Source organism: Rhineura floridana, chromosome 9 (genome assembly GCF_030035675.1).
Source record: "Rhineura floridana isolate rRhiFlo1 chromosome 9, rRhiFlo1.hap2, whole genome shotgun sequence".
In the NCBI taxonomy this organism is placed as follows: Eukaryota; Metazoa; Chordata; class Lepidosauria; order Squamata; family Rhineuridae; genus Rhineura; species Rhineura floridana.
Window position 1 is genome coordinate 126,132,536 of NC_084488.1, and position 24,188 is coordinate 126,156,723.

Consider the following 24,188-nt stretch of genomic DNA (forward strand, 5'->3'; position numbering starts at 1 on the left):
CCTGAAGCCGCTTCTCCCTATGCAAGTTCACATGTGGGTGGAACTCATTGTGCAACTTTGCTTTCCCCTTGACAGCCACAGTTAGTCAGAGATGGTGGAAGAACCACTACCTAAATGAGGAGACTGTTTCTCAGTCACTGCATGGGCTCGCCCTTCCTCAGACGCAACGGCCCCCGCAGGTCTCCACTGCTGGCCGGATTCAGTCACGTCCCCCCTTGATTAGCTGCACCGAGCACTTGAACACAGCACCGCCAATCCTTTCTCAGCCCTCCCTGCCCTCTCCTTCTCCCTTTCTGCTGGAGGAAGCACTTTGAATCCAAACCACTCTTTCAAAATCCTCCATTTTGAGGAGCATTTAGTAGCTAAGTTCCTTTTTTCAGTTCCAAGAATACGGAAGACAGTCCCCTCTTTCAAACTGTAAAGTTCCATTTTAAGGTCATATTTATATTTATATTTACTGTATATTTTAAATATTTTATGGACTGTTTTCTTTTATCTGATTATTTGTCTTATTGGGTCTGTGACCTACAATAAATTGATTGATTGATTGAGGAGCATTCCCCCCTCTGCAGTCAAATTTTTAAAATGTATTTAAAACATTTAGATACCGCTTAATTATTTGCATATCTAAGCAGTGTACATAAAAACAAACCATACATACAACCATAAAACCAAGCACTACCTTAAAATGCCCACTGGAACTAGAAAGTCAGCCATACACCTGAAGTTCAACAAGGACGGTGCCCGTCTAATCTCACTTGGGAGGGAGTTCCACAGGCTTGGGCCCACAACACTGGATGCATGTCTTCTAGTCGTTAGGAGCCATGCATCTGAGCCATGAGGGGCCATCAACAGAGACTCCTCCAAGACCTCCTAGCGGCAATCAGCAGATTGATGCTGAAAGCACATCTTCAAAGGAGGCTGTTGTAAGCGCTGATTGGCGGTTACAGTGGCTTCCTTTGAACTTTGACAGGTGTCAGTCACTTGATGTCATTATGACACTGGGTGACTGAGAGGCGGGTGGTCCTGGCCACTCGTCAAAGTTGGCCTGCTGGAAGTGGGAAGGTAAGGATGTGGCCTGCTGGAAGTGGGAAGGTAAGGATGTGGCCTGCTGGCAAGCTCCTGTTCCTCACCCCTGCCACAGGGTTTATCACTGTCTGTACAAGCCTTTAGCGAAGGCGTCTCAGCTCTGCAGCAGCCTAGAAACTTAAAAAATAGGACACTTTAAGGAGACGTTTTACACTCTGAACAAGCACATATGCCGAGAGTCCTTGTTCTCCATTTATGTTTTTCATAAACGGCCAGTTACTGGTTGATTCAGGAAAGAGAAGGTCCTGCCTTTGCGCTGGAAAGACAGTTTCCTCAGCCATCTCCTGGCCGGCCAAGAGAACTGCAGCTGCCAGACTGCAACACAAGCAGAGGGCAATTGCGAGGAGAGGGTGGAGAAGGGCACCTTCCCTCGTGGAATGAGAAACTGATCGGCCTCAACTATCCAGAGGGCACAAAAGAACAAAGGTTTATCACCCTAGCTTCGACAGCCACCCATGGCACACCCCGAGGACCCAAATCCCAGTCCAAAGGAATTGCTTCTCTCCCGGGAAGCCTGTCTGCCCTTCCCACAGAGAGGCTGGCATCTTACCTTATTTATTTATTTGCTTGCTTGTTTGTTAGGTTTATATCCCGCCCTTCCTCCCAGAAGGCAAGCCGTGTGCCACCTCTGCTTTGCATGTACTTGCCTCTTCCTCCTCCTCTTCATCTTCGACATCCAATATCCCAGAATCCTGCTCGGACATTGGGCTCACGTTTGTGACCTCCTGGTCTGGACCTGCACAAGCTTCTTTCTTGAACCTTCTGCCACCAGCTTTGGAGGGCTGAGACACAACATTGTCCAGGTTTCTCTGCTGCTGGGCCTAGAGCAGAATCAGATGGAAAATTAAGTCCGTGAGAACTTCTATGTTAGAAGAAATGTCAACGCACCAAACTCCACACACCTGAATCTTGGAATTTACCTTCCCTCCATTTCTAGCCCACTCTAGAGGGCTATCACATAAATGGTGCTCCTTTACAAATCACTTTCCTAAGCCCAACACATTTGCCGGATTGATTGGTTTACGGCCCAGCTGCATTGATGCTGGCCTAGCAGCCATGTGGCAGCTGTCACCGGATGCATTAAGGACCAAGAGTTACTTTGCTTTTGGATACGTTCCTCTTTTCATCCCATGTCAGTAAAAGCCTTCCACATCTGGACCCCAGAGATCCATGAAAGCATTCTTCTTGCAGCATCCTGGGAAATCTGAATTGTGCACTGTTGATTGACACCGTCTGCAAAATGTTTTCTGCCAACATACTAAGATTATCCGAAGGCTCGGCTTGATGAAAAGGGCAACCTGGCAGGAAGGGTTCCTCTCCCCCCATCCCCTCGCCCGGTTTTACCAAATTAGGTTATAATCCTAATATTTTAATCTGTAGGAAGCACAGTACAAGGGAGGTATTTGGGATGGAGGTTGCAAGGAGTTGTGGGGGTAGGAAATTCCATGTGTTGGGGGGGTTGGTGCAGGATAAATATGCCGTTGAGCCTTCTGACTAAACTGACAGCCTGAAATAGAGCAGGGATTTTCTTGTTAGATAACACCATATTCATGACAGAAAGGAAAATCCACTAGTCCCAAATTTGCCTGTGTGTTCTGACAGAGGATATATGTGACTGGAAAGGGATTAGGATACAGAGAGATTCCTGAAAAGCCGAACCTGGAGAGAGTCTAAGGAGACAATGTCTACTCTTCCTCAGAGTCTGAGATGCCACGCAGAAGCACCTCAATAAGCACACGATGCAGTAACAGGGTGGCGGGGGTAGCTTAAGCTGCGTCCCTCTCCTCCGTCACTTGCACTTGCCCATTCTCCAACATGGAAGTAGACTGGGCATGCCATTAAATGCTTTGAGCCCAGCATTTCCCCAAGGGCAAAACGAGGAAAGGCTTCTCCTTGAAAAGGGAGCCCTGCAACAACCCACATTCCATTCAACCACAGCCAGAGAAGACAGGAAGAGTTAACACCCAGGTGACAGACAAAGTGGCCCCTTGTGGCCACACAGCAGAGCAAGAGCAAGAAAGGTTTTGCTCCATCGTGAGAACAAACCCAATCAGTGGCAGGCGCAAATTCCTCCTCCTCCTCCTCACTGAAAAATAGCAGAGCCTGAGAATCCAGCAGCTGCACCTGAAACACAGCCGGCTTTGCAGGGTGTGAGGACCACAAAGGTAAAATGAGCACCCAAAGAGATAGAGTGAGGGGTACCAAAGGGAAATGGGAAGTCTGGCAAGCCTTTGGAATCAGTCCCGGATGTTCACAGTGAAAGATTTTCACATGCTGATATTGAGGCAATCTTCATAAAATGCGGGTTGGTGTGATCAGGTTCGCTCAAAGCCACAGAAGAGACCAACAGCCACAAGATCAGGAAGATATTATTTTTTAATTAATTTATTCTTGATATCACCGGCGGGGTTGGGAGAGCTTTCACTGCAGGATACTAATTAAAACCAATCTTTTGCTGCAGCGCAAACCAGAGTCCCATTGAAATCAAAGAGCACTTAAGCATTCCCAAACTCAGCCTGGAATTGTGCCCAAAATTCAGCAGCACTCTCAACGGTCAAAGTCAGTAAGAAAACAAGTTCAATCCAGATGGAGAGACCATGTGGGACCCTTTGGCAGTCAGCCTCTCGCGCCATGGCACAGCCCTGACCTCTAGTGGCAAAAAAAAGCAGAATCTACTACAACAAATCCCCCGTTTATACAAGCAGGCAGGCAGGCAGGCACACACACAGCCTGCACAAATTCACAGGTACTGGGTCCTTCTTCCCCTCACCCCTGCCAAAGGCGGCCCTTCCCTCAAAGCTTTTGACAGCTTCTCTCCATCTTATCTTCCTGCCCTCAGTTTCTCTTGTATCTTTTGATTCCATCACAGTCAGCCATCCAAAAGTCTCCTGCCCTCAAATAACTCCCCCCCTCACTGCCCTTCCATGTTAAACTTCCTCCCAGAACAGCTACATTATGGCAGCATGAAAAGACTGCACTGGCTCCTGTATGTTACTAGGCCCAATTCAGTGGATTGACCTGAATGTTTAAAGCCCTAAACAACTTGGGAAACAGATACCCAGGAGGAATGCCTTTCCCTATACTAACCCATTCATGCATTCAGACCTGCAGGAGAAGCCCTTCTTGTGGTTCCGCCAATGGGACAAGACCACAGTGCAGTGGGCAGGGACAGGGCCTTTTCTGTGGTGGCACACATGCTGTAGATTTCCCTCCGTCCCTAGGTACAGCTCACTCCAATACTGGTGACTTTTCAGCACTAAATGAAAACATACCTGGCTTTTGTAGAGGACTGGGGTCTTGTATCTGCGGTCATATGTTATTTTATTCCTTGTGATATTGTTTTGATGGTTTTATTCTATAAATTGCATTTGTTTTTATTGTAACCCACCCTGTGATTATATTTTGATGATATGCATTGAAATAAATATTAAACAAACAAAATACATTTCAGACCCCAGTTCAGAATCTATCTCTTCTGTGAAACTTTGGCCTTGGGGGGGGGGGGGTGATGAGGCTGCACAAAGAGAACAGAGGCATAATCAGTGTGCTCCTTCCCTCACTGCATAATTTCTAGCCAAAATACCCATTAAACAACTCTATACTCCAGACTGAGTATCAGTTCTGATTAAACTATGCAACAGAGAGCTCAAATTCAGTGTGAAAACCTATTTTGAACTGAGGGAACCAACAACTGCATGAGAGTTCTCTGACAATAACAACGAGAGCCCAAGTATGGCGGCCAAACAAGTGAAACTGGCGAAGAAGGATGAGGCAATTGCTACGTTGCTCCTGTCAGAAATGACAGCTCAATTTGACAAACTCCGCAGTGACCTCACTACAGACTGAAAGGCAGCTATAAAACCATTAGAAGACCAGGTCACCCAAGTCAGAGACAATCTGTCAGAGGTTGCAAACATGGCTGGGGAAGCTTCGGATCTGGTTGTGAAACAAGTGGGGACGCTCAAATTCCTACCGCATAGCAATTTACTCTTCCACTTCGGTTGGAAGAAGTTGAGAATCATTTGAATCTGAACGTACACGGCTTAGCTGAATGTTCTGAGCAACAGAACCTGCATTCCTATCTGCTTTGCTGGCTAAGGAAAACTTTAGACAATGGAGGGCTGTGGTGGATTCCGACATTACTGCTGCCTCCTGGAGGGCCCCCAGAACAACAAGAACCCTAGAGATATTATCCTCCAATTCAGGCAGCAAATGACTAAGGACGCCATCTTGAAACAAGCCCGTAACCTCAAATGCATTACTTGGCAGAGTAAGCATATTCAACTTCTTTGTAACTTAAGCCCCGGAACTCTTCAGCAGAGGTGCAACTTTTGCCCTTATATGGAAAAATGGCAGAAGGCGGGATTGAATATAGATGGGGTTTCCCTTTTCATCTGCTGACAACCACAGATGGAGTAGCCCACTGAGCTTCCGCACACAAGGGTATGAGAAATATCCTTTACCTTCTGAACCTGGGGTCAGCATCCTCACCACCACATTCCACTGAGGACAGCTCTGATGCGGAAGACGACCTCGACTGGCACGGCAGACCTAGACCCCAAAAGGCGCAAAAGAAGCGGCGGTTCAAACGAACAGAAACTTTTTATCCGACGGGTGCTGCGCATCATGCTCCAATATCAGAAAGTTCAGGTTTCCCTGAGGAATCTCCATCCCCTTCCTAGATGCCTTGATTGCTTACCTGTTCCACAAGGTTATCCTGGGTGTTTTGACTATGACTCATAAAACCGCACTGCACGTCACGGTGGGTGAGGGGAAGGCCTCTATTAGGGGTGCATCTCACTCCCCAAGAGAATGTGCTTTGGGAGTTCATCCTACATTGTGGCGGACTCACATTCAAGCACTCAGGTGCATGTGTTTGACGCTTTTGTTAATGTTGGGTTTCAATGTTTGGGTTTGTTTGTGGTTTTACTCTGCAGGTAAAAAGGTGTCCCCGCACTTATAGTGCAAGTCGTTTCCAACTCTTAGGGTGACGTCTTGCGACATTTACTAGGCAGACCGTATCTATGGGGTGGGATTGCCAGTTCCATCCCCGGCCTTTCTTTACCCCCCAGCATATGCCGGGTACTCATTTTACCGACCACGGATGGATAGAAGGCTGAGTGGACCTCGACTCCTTTTACCGGAGATTCAACTTCCTCCTTCTGTTGGAATCGAACTCCGGCCGTGAGCAGAGCTTCGGCTGCGTTACCGCTGCTTACCACTCTGCGCCATAGAGGTAGCTGGCCCCAATTTGCAAACTTATTTAACATCCTATTGTGGATTATGACTTGTTTGAAAACTCTCACACTTAATTTTGAGATTTGGCCTCTCTGGTTAACTATGTAGGGTACTACACACACTACGCAGGGATGCTTCTGATGTGGTCTTCTTGCAAGAAACCCATCACAGGAAGAATACCAATTGCTTACTAAAACACAGGTGGTACCCCCCACAATTTACTTCGCCCAGCCTGTCCAAGTTGCAAGGAGTCTCACTTCTCCTGGCTAGCACTCTTAATTTTGCTCCTATCTCCTCCCAACGAGACGAGGAGGGGTAAAACATTTTTGTGAAGGGCTTGCTAGAGCACAAAGTCGTGACCTTTGTCTCTGTATAATGCCCAAACGTGAACCAATTTCTTTCCTAGAAAAGACAGTTAGTGCTCTGGAGGTATTTAGAGAAAGGGAGTTGCTTCTGGGAGGTGATTTCAACATGGTGGGTCACACTACACTAGATAAACAAGCTCTAAGGGATTCAGAGTGCCAGCTCCATGGGTGCTCATAGTTAAACTTTGTGGCATAGTTTCACCTAACTGATGTTTGGAGGGTTTTGCACCCCAGGGAACATAATTACAGCTGTTTGTCCACAAGGTAATGGAACTATGCAAGGATGGATTATATCCTCACATCACCTGGGTGGGTGGACAGGCTGCTCGACGCAGGGAGAGGCTGCATGCAGTTATCCAACTGTGCCCCTTTTGTGGGCCTTGGGCAGGCTAAATAAATCCTGCTTAAGAAAATAAAACAGCAAGACATACACAATAAAACCACAAATACAATTAAAATGCATCTTACAAGCGTTTTGATATTTTTTATATAGCAGAGAAACGTTTTGCAAAATTCAGAGGACAACTGCATTCCAATCCACATACTAGTCCAGAAAGTACAAATTAGGTTGGTTCAGTTAAAACTGCAGACCAAACAAAATCCTTGAGTGTCCCTACATCTAAGGTTATGTTGTATTTTACATGCTGGGAAAGAAGGGTTTAAACTTGCCCTGTCTACACGTCCCTTTTCTAAAGGAAAAAACAAAGGAGCACGAAAGAGTAGGGCGGCGGTCAGAGTGCGTTCTACTGCCTGGAGGGAACAGGGGGAAGAAGCCTTTTCTGTCCACCATCCTTTGGTTCCGTTTCCCGAAGCCCCCTCCTAAGTAACCACATCCTCTCCCACCAATGGCAGCTGTGTGCACAGCATGTCGACCACAACGTGGCCCTTCTCCACATGGTCTTTCCATCTGAAGTCCAGAGGGTGGCTGAGGTGGGGGTGGGGCTTTTAGGTGGAACCTCCCACAGCTATGGAATTCTCTCCCTCGGGAAGCCCACCTGGCACCCACATTGTTGTCTTTTTGATGCTAGACTAAGACTCTCAGGCCTTCTAAGAGCTCCTTGTTTTAGCCCATGTCAGGGTTGGTGGTTTCAGCTCCCGTATTTCCGGTGTGCTTTTAGCTCCTGTGTTCTGCAGTGCCTTTTGCTGTGTTGGACTTTTTGTACTTGGGTTTTATGCTGGGATGGATTTTTAAGATTCATTATAGGTTTTCTCTTGCCTCACTGTTCTTAAATTGATTTGTATGACACCCTTAGAGAGCTTATGTTTTAATGCCTGATAAAACCAATAAACATTATACATCATGCTTCCCACTAAACCTCCTATGAAACGTCAGAAGATGGATTTTGCCAACCTACACCTTTCCCAAAGACTCCCACCCCTTACGCCACAAAGCCTCTTCCTGCTCAGACTCAGCCCAAAGAGCCAATGTGGGGATGGAAGATGCAATTCTGAGAATGAGTCAATTAAAAATCTTTAGATAAACTCCTAATGCTGTTTTGTCCTGTTTAATGTTTTTGTGGTTAATTTTATTGTGTGTGTGTCTGCTCTTATTATGTAATCTGCCTTGGGAATGCTTGGTGATGAAGAATGAGACAGAAATTTCATAAATAAAATAAAATAAAATCACCTTGATAACTATATATCCATTTCCTTAAAAGCCATCAGCATAGTTCCATAGCATTAATTATTTTGCATGATCTTACACACACACACACACACACACACATACACACACACTATTACATTTATAGCCTTTTTGCCATCATGGAACCCCACAGTGGCACAAATGTGGTTCCAGGTGATCGCTCATCCAGGCACTGGCCAGATCTAGAGCTGCTTAGCTTCAGTAAGGCGGTGGCCTCGTGTGCCTTCAGACCATACCCTGAGTAAGACACAGGACACCTCCTTCAGGTTTGGCCTACAGAACGCAAGTGCCCCAGTGGCATTCCTATAAATCTCCACAGTAGCCATGACCAAGCAGCCCACCATCTTGCCTCCCTCCAAAATGAAGACTTCACTGCATAACAGATGGTTTGTGTCCTCATGACTGAGACTTGCAATTCAGTATCAGAAGCAGGTGACAGATTCCTCTACAGCCATTTCTCAAAAAACATCCATGGAAGGAGATCCCAGAGCCAAAACTAAGCAGATGAAATTGCACAGACCACCCAGCCTCTAAGCAAAGACAGACAGACACACTTTCAGCTCTACCAATTTGGATGGAATTATTATTAGAAGACTTGGGGAAGTGTGCTTTTTTGACCACTTTGGACCCCCCCCAATCTCTTTACCATTATGGTTTTGAGGAGAAAGCGCTCCGCACTATATTTGACACTGCACATAAAGAAAGAAAAATGACCTGCCCAGCAGGCACATTTCGATTCTCAACGTTCTGTTTTGCATAAAGGCATCTGCAAGGAGCCCAATGAAGAGGCACACTTGGAAACCACATCAAAGCCCAGGTGATGCTCCATCCCACCCTTAGAAATCGAAGCAACCCAAGGAGGGAGGAGGACCAGAAAACCTTTACCTTTTGGTGTGGTTTACATGAAAGCCAGCACATTTTTTACTATTGGGTAAAAGCAGCCGTCTTGCAGAGGGGCAATCCATCTCGAGCCCTCACCCCTTTTATTGTCCTCTGCAAGTAGACAGAAGGTGTAAAGAGAGCCCCGCCTGGTTCCTGGGCTTTGAGTAATAACACAGGGAGGTGGCTGAACCACGGCCTTCTCATCCCCTTCCATACATGGTTATTTTCATACCCAATGCTAGTTGAGGGTCAGCCCTAGTTTGGGAACATAAGCCACAACCCTGCAGGGGAGGAACTGTTGCTCACACAGTTTGCAAGCAAACAGCCCGAAGTTCAATCCCTGGCAGTTTGAGCTGAAACAATCCTTCAAAAGCCCAAAGTAATCTTCTGCCTGGCATCCTCAAGAGACCTTCTTGGGGCTGTCAGCACTAATGTGGATCATCTGGCATTCTACGGCAGCTCCTGGCCCTCTAAACAGAAGAGGACAGAGGTAATGGGAGGAAGCAGACTCTGTCTGCCGAGCAAAGAAAAACTAGTATGGGTGGGTTACTGAAACCTCTTAGCCAGCCAGCCAGCCTCTTCTCTCTCTTTCTCTATCCCCTCCCCCCCAAAAAGCCTTACTACCCGAGCAGGACTCAAATTTTTTGGAGCCAATTGAGGGAAGCAGGCAGGATCTCTCTTTATTAGAAAAAAATTGAGGTGATGGGGGCTTGGGGATAAAACATTTCACTACTTCCACCACCACCACCACACTCACTCACATAACTTTTCTGCTTCAAGTTCACTGCCTGTTTGCAGCTGATGTTTTCCTGGGTCTGCAGCACAGGCAATATTTTGTGTTTGATCTGACAGTGGCTTGCTTCTGAGACAATCAAGGGTCACACAGGCCATTTGGTGGTATCTTGGGAGTTACACAGCTTTGACTGTATGACATCATCACCAAGCTTGTGGGCTTCCCAGAGGCATCAGGCTTGCCACTGTGTTAGAATTGCTTTTTAAGATGTTTTTAAACCTTTTTTAAATAAAATATGTGTTTCATTTTAATACATTTTAAAGTCTGTTTTTAAGATGGTTTAGAGTGGTTTTTAGTGTTTTTGTTTGCCGTCCTGGCCTCCTACTGGGAGGAAGGGTGGGATATAAATTTAATAAATGATGATAAATAAGAGGATCCTGTCTAGATGGGCCTTTTGTCTGGGTCCAGCAGGGCTCTTCTTTATGTTCTTAAAGACACATCAGAGTACGTGCAGGAAGCATTGTTCTGACGCTGAAAAGGCTACATGGGGCCATCAGGAAACCTTCAGATTTGGCTATGCAGCGTCATCCTTTGTGCCCTAATGCATGCTCCCCTGAACAATTTCCAAAATGGGGGTCATGCTTCTGAGAGGTGGGTTTTTACAAAATGCATTCCTCTTGGCCATTTCCATCCAGCCTTAGTGTAGTATTTCGTGATTATATAGTTCAATTTTTAAATATGTAAATTTTATTCAGTTTTACAAAATGTATTTAAAATAAAAGAAATAGAAAAACTGAAAGTATTACATTCATAATTTGCTATCATGATACCTGCCCTGGGATCATGAAAGTGATGAAGGGCAGGATATATGAAATATTGGCATAGAACATGATGCTCATTTCAATAGAGGTGGAAATAACTCTGGGACCCCCAGAACATCAGAGAAGCTCTCACTCACTCTTTTCCAAACCCTACAAGGGAGAATTCACAAGGCAAAGATGACAGGATGAGAACTGATTCAAACAACAGAGCATGCAGTATGCAATTCACCCACAGAATTCACTGCCACATATCATCAAGAAATGGCATGATGTCAAGCCATAATCAAGCTTATTAGCTGAATTCTGGATGCGGCAACAGACGGCAAGGGTGCAGGAAGAGAAAGGTGTCAGGATCAAGTCAAAGACTTTGGCAAGGCCATAATACTAACTTTCAAGGAAGAGTTTGAAATCAGGGTTATCAACCAAAACCAGGGATGAGGCAGCCCAGCAGCATGAAAAAGCCCACAAGCCACAAGAAATGCACAGACTTGCACATCCCGGTGCCCAACCCGTAGCCAGCACAGTAAGCAGAGGATTCAGGACAAACAGAAGGAAGCACTTCTTCGCGCAGCACATAGTTAAGCTATGGAATTCCCTCCGACAGGAGGCAGTGAGGGCCACCAACTTGGATGGCTTTGAAAGTGCCATTTTAAAAGGCAAATTCATGGAGGATAAGGCTAGCAATGGCTACTAAGCAGAAGCAGTTCACGGTAGGTCCTTTTGGCATGAATGATGGACTGAAATAGCCTGGGCAATTTCTTTGCGGCCACTCACAGGCCAGTTTTAGCATCAAAGGCGGAGCTTCTCGGCCCTCTAAATCCAGCGAAGCCTCAGCGAAGAAACCAGTGGGCAGGAAGAAAAGGAGGTGCATGCGCTCCCCACATGGGACAAGGGGAGGCAGGAGAGGCGCCTTACGCACGGCTCCAGCTCCTGCCTCTCATGCAGAGCAGGGGGCGGTGCCACAAGGGCTACTAGCCATGATGGCTATGCTCTGCCTCCGTGATCAGAGGCAACATGATTCTAAATACCAGTTCCTGGAAACTGCGCACAAGGGGAGGATGCTCCTGTGCTCAGGTCCTGTTTGTGAGCTTCCCATTGGGGCATCTGGTTGGCCACTGTGAAAACAATATGCTGGGCTAGATGGGCCCCTTTGGTCTGATATACTAGGTTCTTCCTATGTTCTTAGACAGAAGAGTTAATCTGGACAAGCTGGAATTAAAGGATGTATCTCCCATACAGGAAGCCCAGAACTACTGACTTGATAGGTGCCAAGTGGTCCGTGGAAAGCAGAGTATGTCTAGACTGCCACGCTGCTTGCCCTGGGCCCTTACTATGAATGGGTGCAATGCACACTGCCTCCAACCTCCAACTAGTTGAACTCTCCCTGTTTCCTGGCACACAAGCCCAACACCCGGGCAGTAGCCAAACGCAGCCCTGTTGCAAACCACACTTCAGTGCTTGGCTCCAAACTGGGCTTCATGATCAAATGCTGCCAGCTCCTTTAGTTCCCTTGTTCTGATCTCTCACCAGAAGAAATGGCTTTAATAAGCTAGGCAGGAAGGACTCCTGGTTTATTGGCCTTGCGGTGCTGAGTGCAAGCAAATGTCTCCGCTCTCCCCTCACTTCCACACACTGATCCCATCGACAAAGTTTACTCTGAATCTGGGCAGCTAATTGGCTCTTTCCTGATGAGCCAGGAGATAAGGCACGGCAGCAATGGAGGAGAAGGAGGAGGATTTACGAGGGCTGAAAGCTCACTATACCTCTTGTCAGTGGTTTTGATTAGTTACCGAGAGTTTGCTGCTGCCACAATTGTTTTATAGAGCCCTCTAATGGACTGAGACACAGAACTTTAAAATACTGTTTCACAGTATCCCTTGCAATGGAATACATATTCCTTAAAATAATATTACAGAAAGCAGGCTAGCTGCAGAGGAGGAGAAAGTTAATAAAAAACGACAGTGCAGTTGGCCCTCTGCCAGAGACGCATTTGAAAGTTATAAAATCTCTCCAAGATTAGATAAGCGGAGTATTATTACAGCAAGGTGTAAACTCAACACACTGACATGGCTTCTGGTTTAAGTTTTAACTAAAATCCAGCCACACATAAGGACCATCAGGAGTCATTAGCTAGTGATCAAGCAGGGCAATTTGTACAAGGGGGTGGGGAAGAGTTACAAAGCTCGCCAAAAAGGGGGCAGCAGGAAGCTGACCTCAAGGGGCATCTTAAAATAAGAAACTAAAGGTGGTTCTGCACAGGCTGAGAGTCGCAGTCCCAAGGGGGGGAAGTGACACTTCCAATCCACAATGGATGGCAAGTTTATTGCTTTAACGTTTTTCTTCTTCATTTATTTACTTGTTATAAATTTGTTAGTCACTTTTATCCACAAAAGTGAACCCAAAGAGACTTACAATCAATACCATCATCATGCTCTTCAGTTGAAAAAAGGCTCCCAGAGTGGCTTATAAATACCAAGAAGATGGCCTCTGAGCATCCTCTCCCAACAGGCAGAACTCAGAAGGCTCCATGGAGCTAAGCGTGATGAAGCAATGGCTCGAGCGCAGGTGGAGAAAAAACCTCAACGAATGAAATCGGCTGGTACATGCTCACATTCAAGCCTCCTCAGTGGCAGTGAAGGCAGTGAAGAAAACTTAGTCCTCCACCTCCGCTGCACTCTCAGCTTGCCATCCAGCAGAGCTGTTTAGAGTGGCTGAAAGTATGTTACATATTTTATTTATTTATTAAATTTATATCCACCCATCCTCCCAGTAGGAGCCCACAGCCCTTGGGAGATGGTAGAGTCATCTAAAACCAGTTCTGACATTTTTGCTAAGCATTTTGAAGATAACATCACTGCCATCCACCAGGATTTGAGCTCCACTGTCGAAGCTAATAATCCAAGAGGGGTGTCTGAAATTTCAGTTGTTACGCCCTGAGGACATGGAGGTATTTGGTTGGGTTCATGCAACCACATGATTTGGACACTTGCCCTTTCAGTCTGATAAAATCTGGCAAGCAGGGGACAGCTGGATGGGCCAGGGAGCTAATTAATGCTTCTCTCCAAGAAGGAGAGGTCCCGGGCTGACTGAAGGAAACAGTAGTAAGACCACTCCTGAAGAAGCCTTCCCTGGACCTGGAAGTTCCTAATAATTTTAGACTAGTGGCAAATATCCCCTTTCTGGGCAAGGTTCTCGAGAGGGTGGTTGCCAAACATATCCAGATACTCTTGGAGGACACAGATTTTCTAATTCCATTTCAGCTGGGATTCAGGCCCAGGTTTGGTACAGAAACTGTCTTGGTCGCCCCGTACGATGACCTGTATTAGGACAGAGAAAGCGGAAGTATGACTCTATTGATCCTCCTTGATCTTTCAGTGGCTTTTGATACCACCAATCATGGTACCCTTCTGGGGCGACTGTCTGAGTTGAGTGTTGGGGGCACCACTTTGTGATGGTTCCGTTCTTACTTGCATGGATGGCTCTAGATTGTGGTTCTTGGGGAGCACTGCTCAGCTCTGTGGGTTCTCCAGTATGGGGTCCCATAGAGGTCGGTTCTGTCCCCCATGTTGTTTAACATCGACATGAAACCACTGAGTGGGGTCATAAGGAGTTTTGGAGTGTGATCAGTATGCTGAAGACAGGCAGCTCTATTTCTCGTTTTCATCTTCTGCAGGTGAGGCAGCGGATGCACTGAACCAGTGTTTGGTTGTGACAATGGACTAGATGAAGGCTAACAAACTGAGGCTTAATTCAGACATGACTGAGATGCTGATGCTGCTGGTTCTCCTTGATTCACTGCTGTCGCTTGAGGTATAGATGGCCTCAGTGGTGTGGAGTGCCTGTTGGTGGGTGGTTCCTCTGACTGGCTGAATGTTATGTGGCGTGCTCTAAATGGGGTCACACTCCCTCTGAAGGAGCGGATTCAGAGTTTGGAGTTCTCCTGGATCCATTGCTGTCGCTTGAGCCACAGGTGGCCTCAGTGTTTGGAAGCTTCAATTAATGCAGAATGCAGCTGCCAGATTGTTGATGGATTCAAGGCAAACAGAGCATGTAACACCAAACCTGTTCCTATTATAATGGCTGCCTGTACACTTCCAAGCCCAATGCAAAGTGCTGGTTTTAACCTATAAAGCTCTTAATGGCTCAGGGCTCCAATATCTTCTGGAACGCCTCTCGATGTGAACTTACCTTAGATCTTCTTCTGAGGCCCTTCTCCAGGTCTCCCCTCCGTGCGCGCTTTTTGCAAAAGTTATGTTAATATTAATTAGCAGCAATATTATCTACCTAGCCCAAAACTGTTTTCTCCGATTCTACAGCCTGAGGTTTTTCCTAGCCCTGCTACCCACAACCCAAAGGACTGAATTGGGGAGCTTATGTATTTACAGCAGGGACAGAGAACCCACACTCCACAAGTTGTTGGGCTACAACTCCCATCATCCCTGACCACTGGCCATGTGGCTGCTGGGACTGGTGGGAGTTGGAGTCCAACAACATTGGGAGGGCCACAGCAGGTACCCAATTCTGACTTGCAGTGCGTGCTCTGCCACTGAGCTATGGGCCTTCGAACCCTTCCTCCCACACTTAATGCCAAAGTGCCACTTATCTATACTCCGCCCACCTCCTTCCTGTCTTCTCTTCACAATACTTGAGGCTAAATCCACCCCTGCACCCACTGCTCCCACGTACTAGCTCCTTCTCCATTCTAGTTCCTGCTGTCTTTTGAAGCTCTTTACATGGTTAACAGCAACCACCTGAAGACGCTTGGCTCATTGCTCCTTATCCTGGTCCCGCCTCCCCTTCTTTCCATTCTGCAAGAGACCCCTTGGTTCTCCCATGCTAGGAAAGCTTCCCCCATCCGTCACCACTTCCCTCCTTCAAATTCTCCCGGCCCTTTCTAGCTTGGTTCATCATAGCATTGCCTACAACTTGCTATAAACTGCCCGGTAGGGCATTCCTAGTACGTATCCACGCCATTGTTCCACTGGCTGCAGACTTGGCTTCTCTACCTGAAAGACTGACTGCCCTCTAGGTGGAGTCTGTATCACTTCCAGGTTTTGTACAAACACCTAGCAAAATTTTCTGTTGTTATATGCCTTCAAGTCAATTGTGACTTATTGCGGCCCTATGAATCGGTGACCTCCAACAGCATTTGTCATAAACCACCTTGTTCAGATCTTGTACGTTCAGGTCTGTGGCTTCCTTTATGGAATCCCATTAACATATTTATCAGGTCCTGCCTCCCCCCCACCCGCCCACCCATAGCAAAGCAGTTTTTTTCTTCATTCACTTCTACTCCAACCCTTCCTCTCCTGCCTTCTACCATGCTCAGGATACCACGGGACTGGTCTGAATTCTTCCTCTGCCATTTATGTGATGTCAGTGGCATTCCGTTTCAAAAGAGAGAGGGGTTTTCACAGCAGGAAAACGTCTGGACAGACCACAGAGGCCAGAAGCAGAGTACAACTCCAGAGGCTTAAACTGCCAGATGGTGGAATTTCTCCAACTCCTCCCTTGGGATCCCCAGATCAATACTTGTAGATTCAGACTTGCATTGCACCCCAGATGAAACACTGGGCTTCACCTGCAGGCACTGCAGCAAGCATGGCCAAAAGATGCATAACGGCTTACTCTTGACCCTAAGTAACTCCATTTTGCCTGGGAAGATGAACTGAGCTGAGGCTGGAGAAACCAAGACAAGATCACTAGGAAACACTTTTTAGCACCCTGCCCATTTCCTGATGCAATAAAGCCATCCTAGAGCCCTGGCAAAGGAGAGCTTCACACCAGGGCCAACTACAACTAAACACACGAACACCCATCAAGGTTAGAGACCTCAACCCAAATTATGCACACAGAATAGAACCCTTTAACTCAAAAGCTTTTTTGTTCATTGAATTTAACAAATAGTTGCTGATCCAGTCTGATTAATTGGCCTTGCTTATTTCTGTGATAAACCACATTAGATTATCTTTGGCTCATGTCTTAACACTAATCCCCATCATTGGGAGGCCAAGTTTTCTGTTGTGTACAGCTCTTGGTTAAAGAGCCAAATACACACATTCTTCCTGTATGTGTGTAGTCAGTGGCACGTGTGGACGAGGACAGGGGAAGAAGTGACAAGATCTAAGAAGCCACTAAAGATGGATCTTCTTCCAAGAGAAATGCGGTCAGAAGGTTCATTGCTGATTCCATATCATCATTATGCCCAATGTTTTCCAGATAACCTAACACGGGGTTGTCAAAATGGTCCCCACGTTGAGGGGCACCACATTGGCTACCACTGACCAAACAAAATGAGCAAAACATCTGTAGGCATTCTTGACCCTTTCATTTCTGCTGTTTTTCATAAATAAAAGTCTCCAGCCAGTTTTATATTTATCACAGTTTCAAAACAATGAGCATTAATATCTGCAGATGGTGTTCCACATCTCAAGCAATCATCATCACGTGGTGCTACTTAATTTCTAAGCCTTCAGCATTTTAAGATGCTGAAACCCCAATCTGTGTCCTGGTTTAGGGATCAACTTTGGTTTCTCTTAACTCTGTGTGTCCTGTTCTCCATGAGCTTGTAAGGAAACTATATGCAGATTTTACATTTCTGTACAGCTGCAGGTGTGATGCAGAAGCATCCAAAGGCAGGCATCTTGTTTGTCAAGAACAGCAACACTTCATCTGCAGTCCTAGAGTAAGGAACTGTTTTAAAAGCACTTCCTCCTCCCCTCTACAACAGTTGAAAAGTTAGTCACTTTCCTTCTCAAAAAGAGGCAGTGTGGCCTAGTGGTTAAGGTGTTGGACTACGACCTGGGAGACCAGGGTTCGAATCCCCACACAGCCATAAAGCTCCCTGGATGGCCTTGGGCCAGTCACTGCCTCTCAGCCTCAGAGGGAGGCAATGGTAAACCCCTTCTGAATACCGCTTGCCATGAAAACACTATTCATAGGGTTGCCATAAGTTGGAATCAACTTGAAGGCAGTCCATTTCCATTTTTCCTTCTCAAAAACATGCAAACAATGAATATGTTAATTTCCACCCTATTCCCCCCCAAAAAATTCTCTGGCTTTATGGATACTACGTCCAAAAGACAACTGCTTCTAATGCTGAAGGAAACTAGATTTCAGGCAGAGAAAAAACCAAGAAACATTTGACATATAAAGCCAGGTAAGCCTGTATTATTTTAGCCCCCACATCTCATATGCCCTACACATTCTGCAATCAAATGTGTCTTTCTTCATGGTCTGCCACCATTGTGATGCCAGGGTGGTGTGCTCTCCTTGAAAACAGAGCAGGTGGCCTGCTTCCAAAGGGCCCACATGCAGGATCCCTTGAGGGAGCAGACTAGCAAGCAAGCCAGAAGAGGCATTCTCCTTTTCTGAGTCTGTCCCTTTCCATCACAGCACAGGACATGACTCAAGGCAATCTGTCTAGGGCAAAATTCTCCTTTTCTGAGTCTGTCCCTTTCCATCACAGGACATGACTCAAGGCAATCTGTCTAGGGCAAAATTTCATAAAAAGCAAGATAAAGTCTGTGTCTGTGTTGGAATTGCTTTTTAATGTGTCCTTAAACCTTTTTAAAAATGTTTTTAATCTCAGAAGATGTTTTGAAAGCTTTTTTAAGAAACGTTTTTAAAAATGTTTTTGTCTTAATGTGTTTTAAAGTTTGTTTTTATGATGTTTTAAAGTTTTTAGTGGTTTTGTTTGCCGCCCTGGACTCCTGCGGGAGGAAGGGTAGGATATAAATCAAATAATTAATAAATAAATAAACCAGATGTGTAAAACTTCTTGTGTATCTTCGATTTTAAATGAAATATTTAAAGACATGATGAACAAGATAAACAGGAACCTAAAAACAGGCAAGAGATGAAATGTGATCCAGTTTCCAAGTTACCGGTAAGTTTGGATTTTGTTTTACTTGCAAATGCTGACTAGAGATGGATCAAAACCAACAAGAAAACTGAAAGATCCCCAAGTCTCAAAAATATCTCAAGACATTTTTAATATTCAGTGTCATCTGATGCGACTGCCACCCTTTCATTGGAAAACAGGCCATTTAAGATGTATACTGAGATGGATAGTGTTCCAAATATGTTTTTCCTGCTTCTGTTTTTCCTTGTTTCTCATCGTTATTTTTAAATATTATGCAAATTCTGAGTGCCACAAAAAAAATTATTTGAAAACCTGACCCTGAGGGGGAAAAAACCTTCTGAACAGCTGTGAAGATAGCTTCGGGTAGGGAAACTGTACTAATCCTGCCCTCTGGTGGCATTCAGTGGTTTGGATTGTGGAAGGCAAGATCAGAAGGGGCTGACGTGCATCGGAGGCTGAGGGGAAAGGTCGTAACTCACTGGCACAGCACATGCTTTTCATGTACAAACTCGCCCAGTTTAAATCCCCACATCTCCCAGTAAGTCTGGGGAAAGACCCTTGTGCGAAAACCTGGAGAGCTGCTGCCACTCTGCATAAACCACAGTGAACTAGATGGACCAACTGCCTGACTTAGCGGAAGGCAGCTTCCTAGGTCCCTAGAGAAGGAGACTGGACTCCATTGCTTTTTTGAGGGTTCTGTAACTCAGACCTGTACAACAAAGGATCTGGCAGCAGGGAAGCTCTAAGTCCCCAAAAGATAAACAAACAACACTGATTAAACCCCATTAGACACATCCTTTTGTACAGCAGAAACCTTTTCAGGAGTTGTTTGCATGCTTTTGTTTCTCCCCTTGAAGGTTCATCGCCTGGGGCTGCTCCTGGATCCATCTCTGTAGCAAGAGACTTAGGTGACCTCAGTGGCTAGAAGTGCTTTTTACCAGATTCAGCTAGTAAGACACCCATGGCTGTTTCTAGACCAGGATAACTTGACTGTTGTCATCAATGGGGTGGTAACCTTCAGAATTAATTACTGATACAGGCTCTATGTGGGGCTGCCCTTGAGGTTGACCAGGAAGCTGCAGCTAGTGCAAAATGTGGTTGCTCAAATGCTCACTGGGGCAGAGTGTTGCTATCAGTGTTGCTGAAAGAATTGCACTGGCTGCCAATTTGCTATTGAGCTAAAATCAAGGTGCCAGTACACAAAGCCCTATATACCTTGGGACCAAGATACCTAAAAGACAGCCTCACCCCTTATATATCTAACGGACCACTGAACTCTGCAGGGTTAGGCCTCCTGCAGATACCACCTTATCAGGAGGTCCAGTACACACAATGTCAGAATTGGGCCTTTAGTGTGGTGGCCCCTAAAAACCTGGAGCTCCCTTCCCACTGTATATGAGACAAGCACCGTCTCTATTGTTTCTTCCACATCTGATGGAAAACCTCTATTTCAACACACCTTCTAAGCGGAGATAGTTTTCCCAGTTGGTATACGGACTGGATTTGAAATTGTTTTTAGATATGCACTTGTTTTATATTTTTTTTCCTGTATTGTGAAATCACTTTGAGATGCCTCATAGGAAGTGATCCACAAATGAAATAAATAATAGTGAAGAATATCCAGAGTTTGACACATCATGCCATGTTCTTCAAAAAGTCTCGTGTTTGAAAGTACTCTTTAAAATGCCAGCCACTACCAAAAAAATCCACCACCAATTGTTAGTGCTTTCCTTTCTGACAGAGTAATTCATTCCAGGATTTCAAGAAGCTTAGTACAGGTGTCTTTGACCTCACTTACTTTTAAACTCAAGACATCCAGGTGTTAACTTGTATTTAAAGACTGTCGAATTGGCAACTATATACAAAATACCAAAACAAACTTCCCCCTCAGAAATTGCCATTTGAAAATTAGCCTGTCTACCTCTGTCTAGTAAAATTTTTATAACCATCTTGCATGTGGCTCTCAGCTATAAAACACAATTGGAAGAAAAACACCATGGACTATATTTCATCAAGTACACTTTTCAGCAGACTTTGCCTGGTTCCTATTATTCTCTTTCTTTTTTTTCATTTTAAGTTTACTGGATAATTCTATTATTATTAATTAGATTTATACCCCAGCTTTCCTCCCAGTAGGAGCCAAGGGCGGCAAACAAAAGCACTAAAAACACTTTAAAACATCATAAAAACAGACTTTAAAATATATTAACTTTAAAAACATCTTTTAAAAAAGCTTTAAAAACATCTTTTTTTTAAAAAAAGGTTTAAAACATATCAAAAAGCAATTCCAACACAGACTGGGAACAATTTTATGGAAACTAATAAAGAGACCTACACAATATAGATGTAATAAGGACAAAAGCATGACTCTGAAAGTACCACAAGTCAAACCCCTCCACTTTTCCAGTTATAATTCATGAGCCATAAACCTCGCATGTGCTGGTGGTTCTTGCCTCTTTGGATGCCCTCCAGTGAATGGCACACACGGAGCCCAGGTGGGCATCTCAAATGCAGGTGCTGAACTCAACTACGTTGGACAGCCAAGAGGTGCAGGAAGGGAAAGTTCCATCCACAGCCAGAACTAATACCTGCTGATGATCAACTGGAGAATGTTTGTCAGCTTCTCAAGTTAGAACTGATGGAGGAAAGGGAAACTTTCACCTTGGCACAGTATGTGAGGCAAGGACTATAACCCAGAATTTTGCACACAATAAATGCACACAAGTGCAGCACCATCCAACTCCCAAGTAAGACTGTGTACATTACATAGCTGTTCATGTCCATTACTTGCATGAAGGGAACTCCTGGGTGTTTTATTTAGCAAATACGTGCAGCCTCACAGGATGTCCTGATGTTAAAAGATAGGATTATGGATCTTGCCTACATAATGAGCCAGCCAGATGCCTCCAGTGTTGTAGCCCCACGAAGATCAATGCCTACTCAGACTTTCGCCCTCCCTTACAGGTCACAGAAGCAAAAACCATCTGACATTCATTTTACAAATCTCTTCCTAAAATCCTCACTTTTCCTGTTTAGCTATTTTCCTGTTTCTTATAGCTACATTTATCCCAATATTTCTTTTCTCTTTGCTTCTCCTCTTCCTTCTCCAACTTTTAAGCCATGGAGGCATTCAAGAGGCAGCTGGGCAGCCATCTGTCGGGAATGCTTTGATTGGCCTGACAGGCCCCTTCCAGCTCTACTATTCTATGATTCTATGATCCATCTTCAGTTAAGGACCCATTGTAAATTCTATATTTGATAATGCCCGGAACAACAGCCTCAAGTGTGAGAACAAGATAAACAACAAATAATGAATTAATTATTTGTAGGCAGCCCCACCCCCATCACAAGCTTATTACCTGCTAGAAAGTACAGTCGCTCAGGAAGAATTGCGTAGGGTTGCTAGTTCAGTAGCCACTCTGTCTCAAGGAGTAATGGCCACCAGCTTGGATGGCTTTAAAAGAAGATTAGACAAATTCATGGAGGACAGGGCTATCAATGGCTACTAGCCATGATGGCTGTGCTCTGCCACCCTAGTCAGAGGCAGCATGCTTCTGAAAACCAGTTGCCGGAAGCCTCAGGAGGGGAGAGTATTCTTGCACTTAGGTCCTGCTTGCGGGCTTCCCCCAGGCACCTGGTTGGCCACTGTGAGAACAGGATGCTGGATTAGATGGGCCACTGGCCTGATCCAGCAGGCTCTTCTTATGTTCTTATGTTCTTAAGGAGCAAGCCAAGTTACAGAGGTACACAATTTAGCCTGGGAAGGTTTAACAAGAGTTGGTGGAAGCACATCAAAGAAAAATGCCAACTCTTCATCAAGAAAAGGGATTCCCCCAGCACCATTAAGATTGTTCTCAAGTATCACCAATCAGTACCACAGGTTGGAGCAGCTTTCATGGTCAACTTCATCTTCTTTCAGAAAAACAAGGTCTCCTGTTCACCTCAGAACTTTCTGTTAGCCCAGGCTTAAAAATAAGGTCAGATTCCATTATTAATATTTCCACCAAACCTTTGTCCTCCATGGCATTGCAAGAAAACGTCCCTCTTCCTGAGGTAATCTGATCTACATATGGGATCTTCATAAAAGAGGACAACATCAGCTGCTGTGTAATTATAGAAATATATTCATCCATCAGAAAATTGCAGAGTGGAAGGATATTCTCTATGTCAAATATGGGGAGTCAGAACAAAACAACGCAATCAAAATGTTTTTTTTCTTCCACATTATCTGCTTGGTTTAGAGTCTCAGGACTGCTAAAAAGCTGCCCTTGAACAACTTTGATCTTTTCCCTTCCCACTCATCCTCCTTGAAGCAGTGCTAGGACTCATTTCTGTGATGCAAACATGTCAACCACAGCAGGTGCACTGTCTGGCCGGAAGGTCTTCAGTGTGTGCATTTACCATGCTCTTGCCCACCTCCTATCTGGAAAGGGCCATAGCTCAGTGGCAGAGCATCCGATTTGCATCCATTTTACAGAGAGGCCCTGTGCGTTATTCCTTTGCTGCGTGAGGGCACTTTTCCATGAGTGGCTCCTGGGAAGCTGAGCCCTAGGGTAGTTTTTAAATGACCCGTGTGGGCAGAGGCTGATTCTAAAGACGTTGATTCTATAATTGGCATATCACCCAGCTACGCAAGAGCCACTCAAGAGAAAAGCAGCCGTCACAGGGCTCTGCCCTGATATTTAAATGGCCCCAGAGGTTGCTCAGAAAAACTCCATCAGCAGGAATGGAATTTTCCTGCTCATGAACCCTTTTTTTTTGGAAGGGGTTTAATCCCCATGAAAAACCAATTGCAATGTAACATGATGCATGTAGAGATTATATTGGCCACACCCACCAGACAACTGGCTGCCTCCATGCCAGAGCTCAAAGGGTGCAGGAAAGACAGGACAGCCTCTTCTCCCACTCCCCCCTCAAACTAAGGGGCTCTGCTCCATTGCCCTTTTAGCTCCAATCAACCAACATATTATTGTTTATTAAAATACAAAATCCACCTTTGCACTCATACAGATACTGGAATGTAATAGAATAAAATCAGCCCTTTGTACAAGTATCATACAAGATTAGAAGCACCTTCACCAGGAAGCTTGGGGTGGGGATGCAATGGAGGTCTTTGGCAAAAGCATCAACATGCCTTTGGAGCAAAATATTCTGTCCATCCCAAAAAGACACACACTCATGCCATTAAAAGTTGCCTGCAGGCTAGAGTAGCGGGGGACATGGAAAGGAGAACCCTTCTCCAAGATTGGGCCAGGCACATCATTCACAATGCTCAAGCCACAGAGCTACTACACCTTTGTTCCACACAACAAACAGGCTTGTTTCAGAAGTTGAAGCCCTCTCCCAAAGCACTTTGGCTTCTATAACAAGCCACACAATCAACTTACGGCTGATCACCCAGTGGTAAGATGTGTGTCACACACTACTCACATGCATTGTGCATCAGCGCACAAGCACACATACAAACAGCACACAAAAGTAGAAATGTGTACCCACCACACTGGCCTCACCCCCTGTGCTGACTTCCCAACAGGGAACTGAAACAGATAAA

The 24,188-nt window shown here is 45.4% G+C and overlaps 1 protein-coding gene across 5 annotated transcripts in view; it reads right to left on the minus strand.

Annotated features, from left to right (window-relative positions):
* EXOC6B (exocyst complex component 6B) overlaps nt 1-24,188 on the minus strand; it is a 306,373-nt gene that overhangs the window by 162,244 nt on the left and 119,941 nt on the right. For all 5 annotated transcript variants that reach the window (XM_061583690.1, XM_061583686.1, XM_061583689.1 and 2 more), the window contains exon 7: nt 1,737-1,910. In XM_061583690.1, coding sequence (XP_061439674.1) covers nt 1,737-1,910 — 174 coding nt within the window. The remainder of the gene's footprint in view (nt 1-1,736; nt 1,911-24,188) is intronic.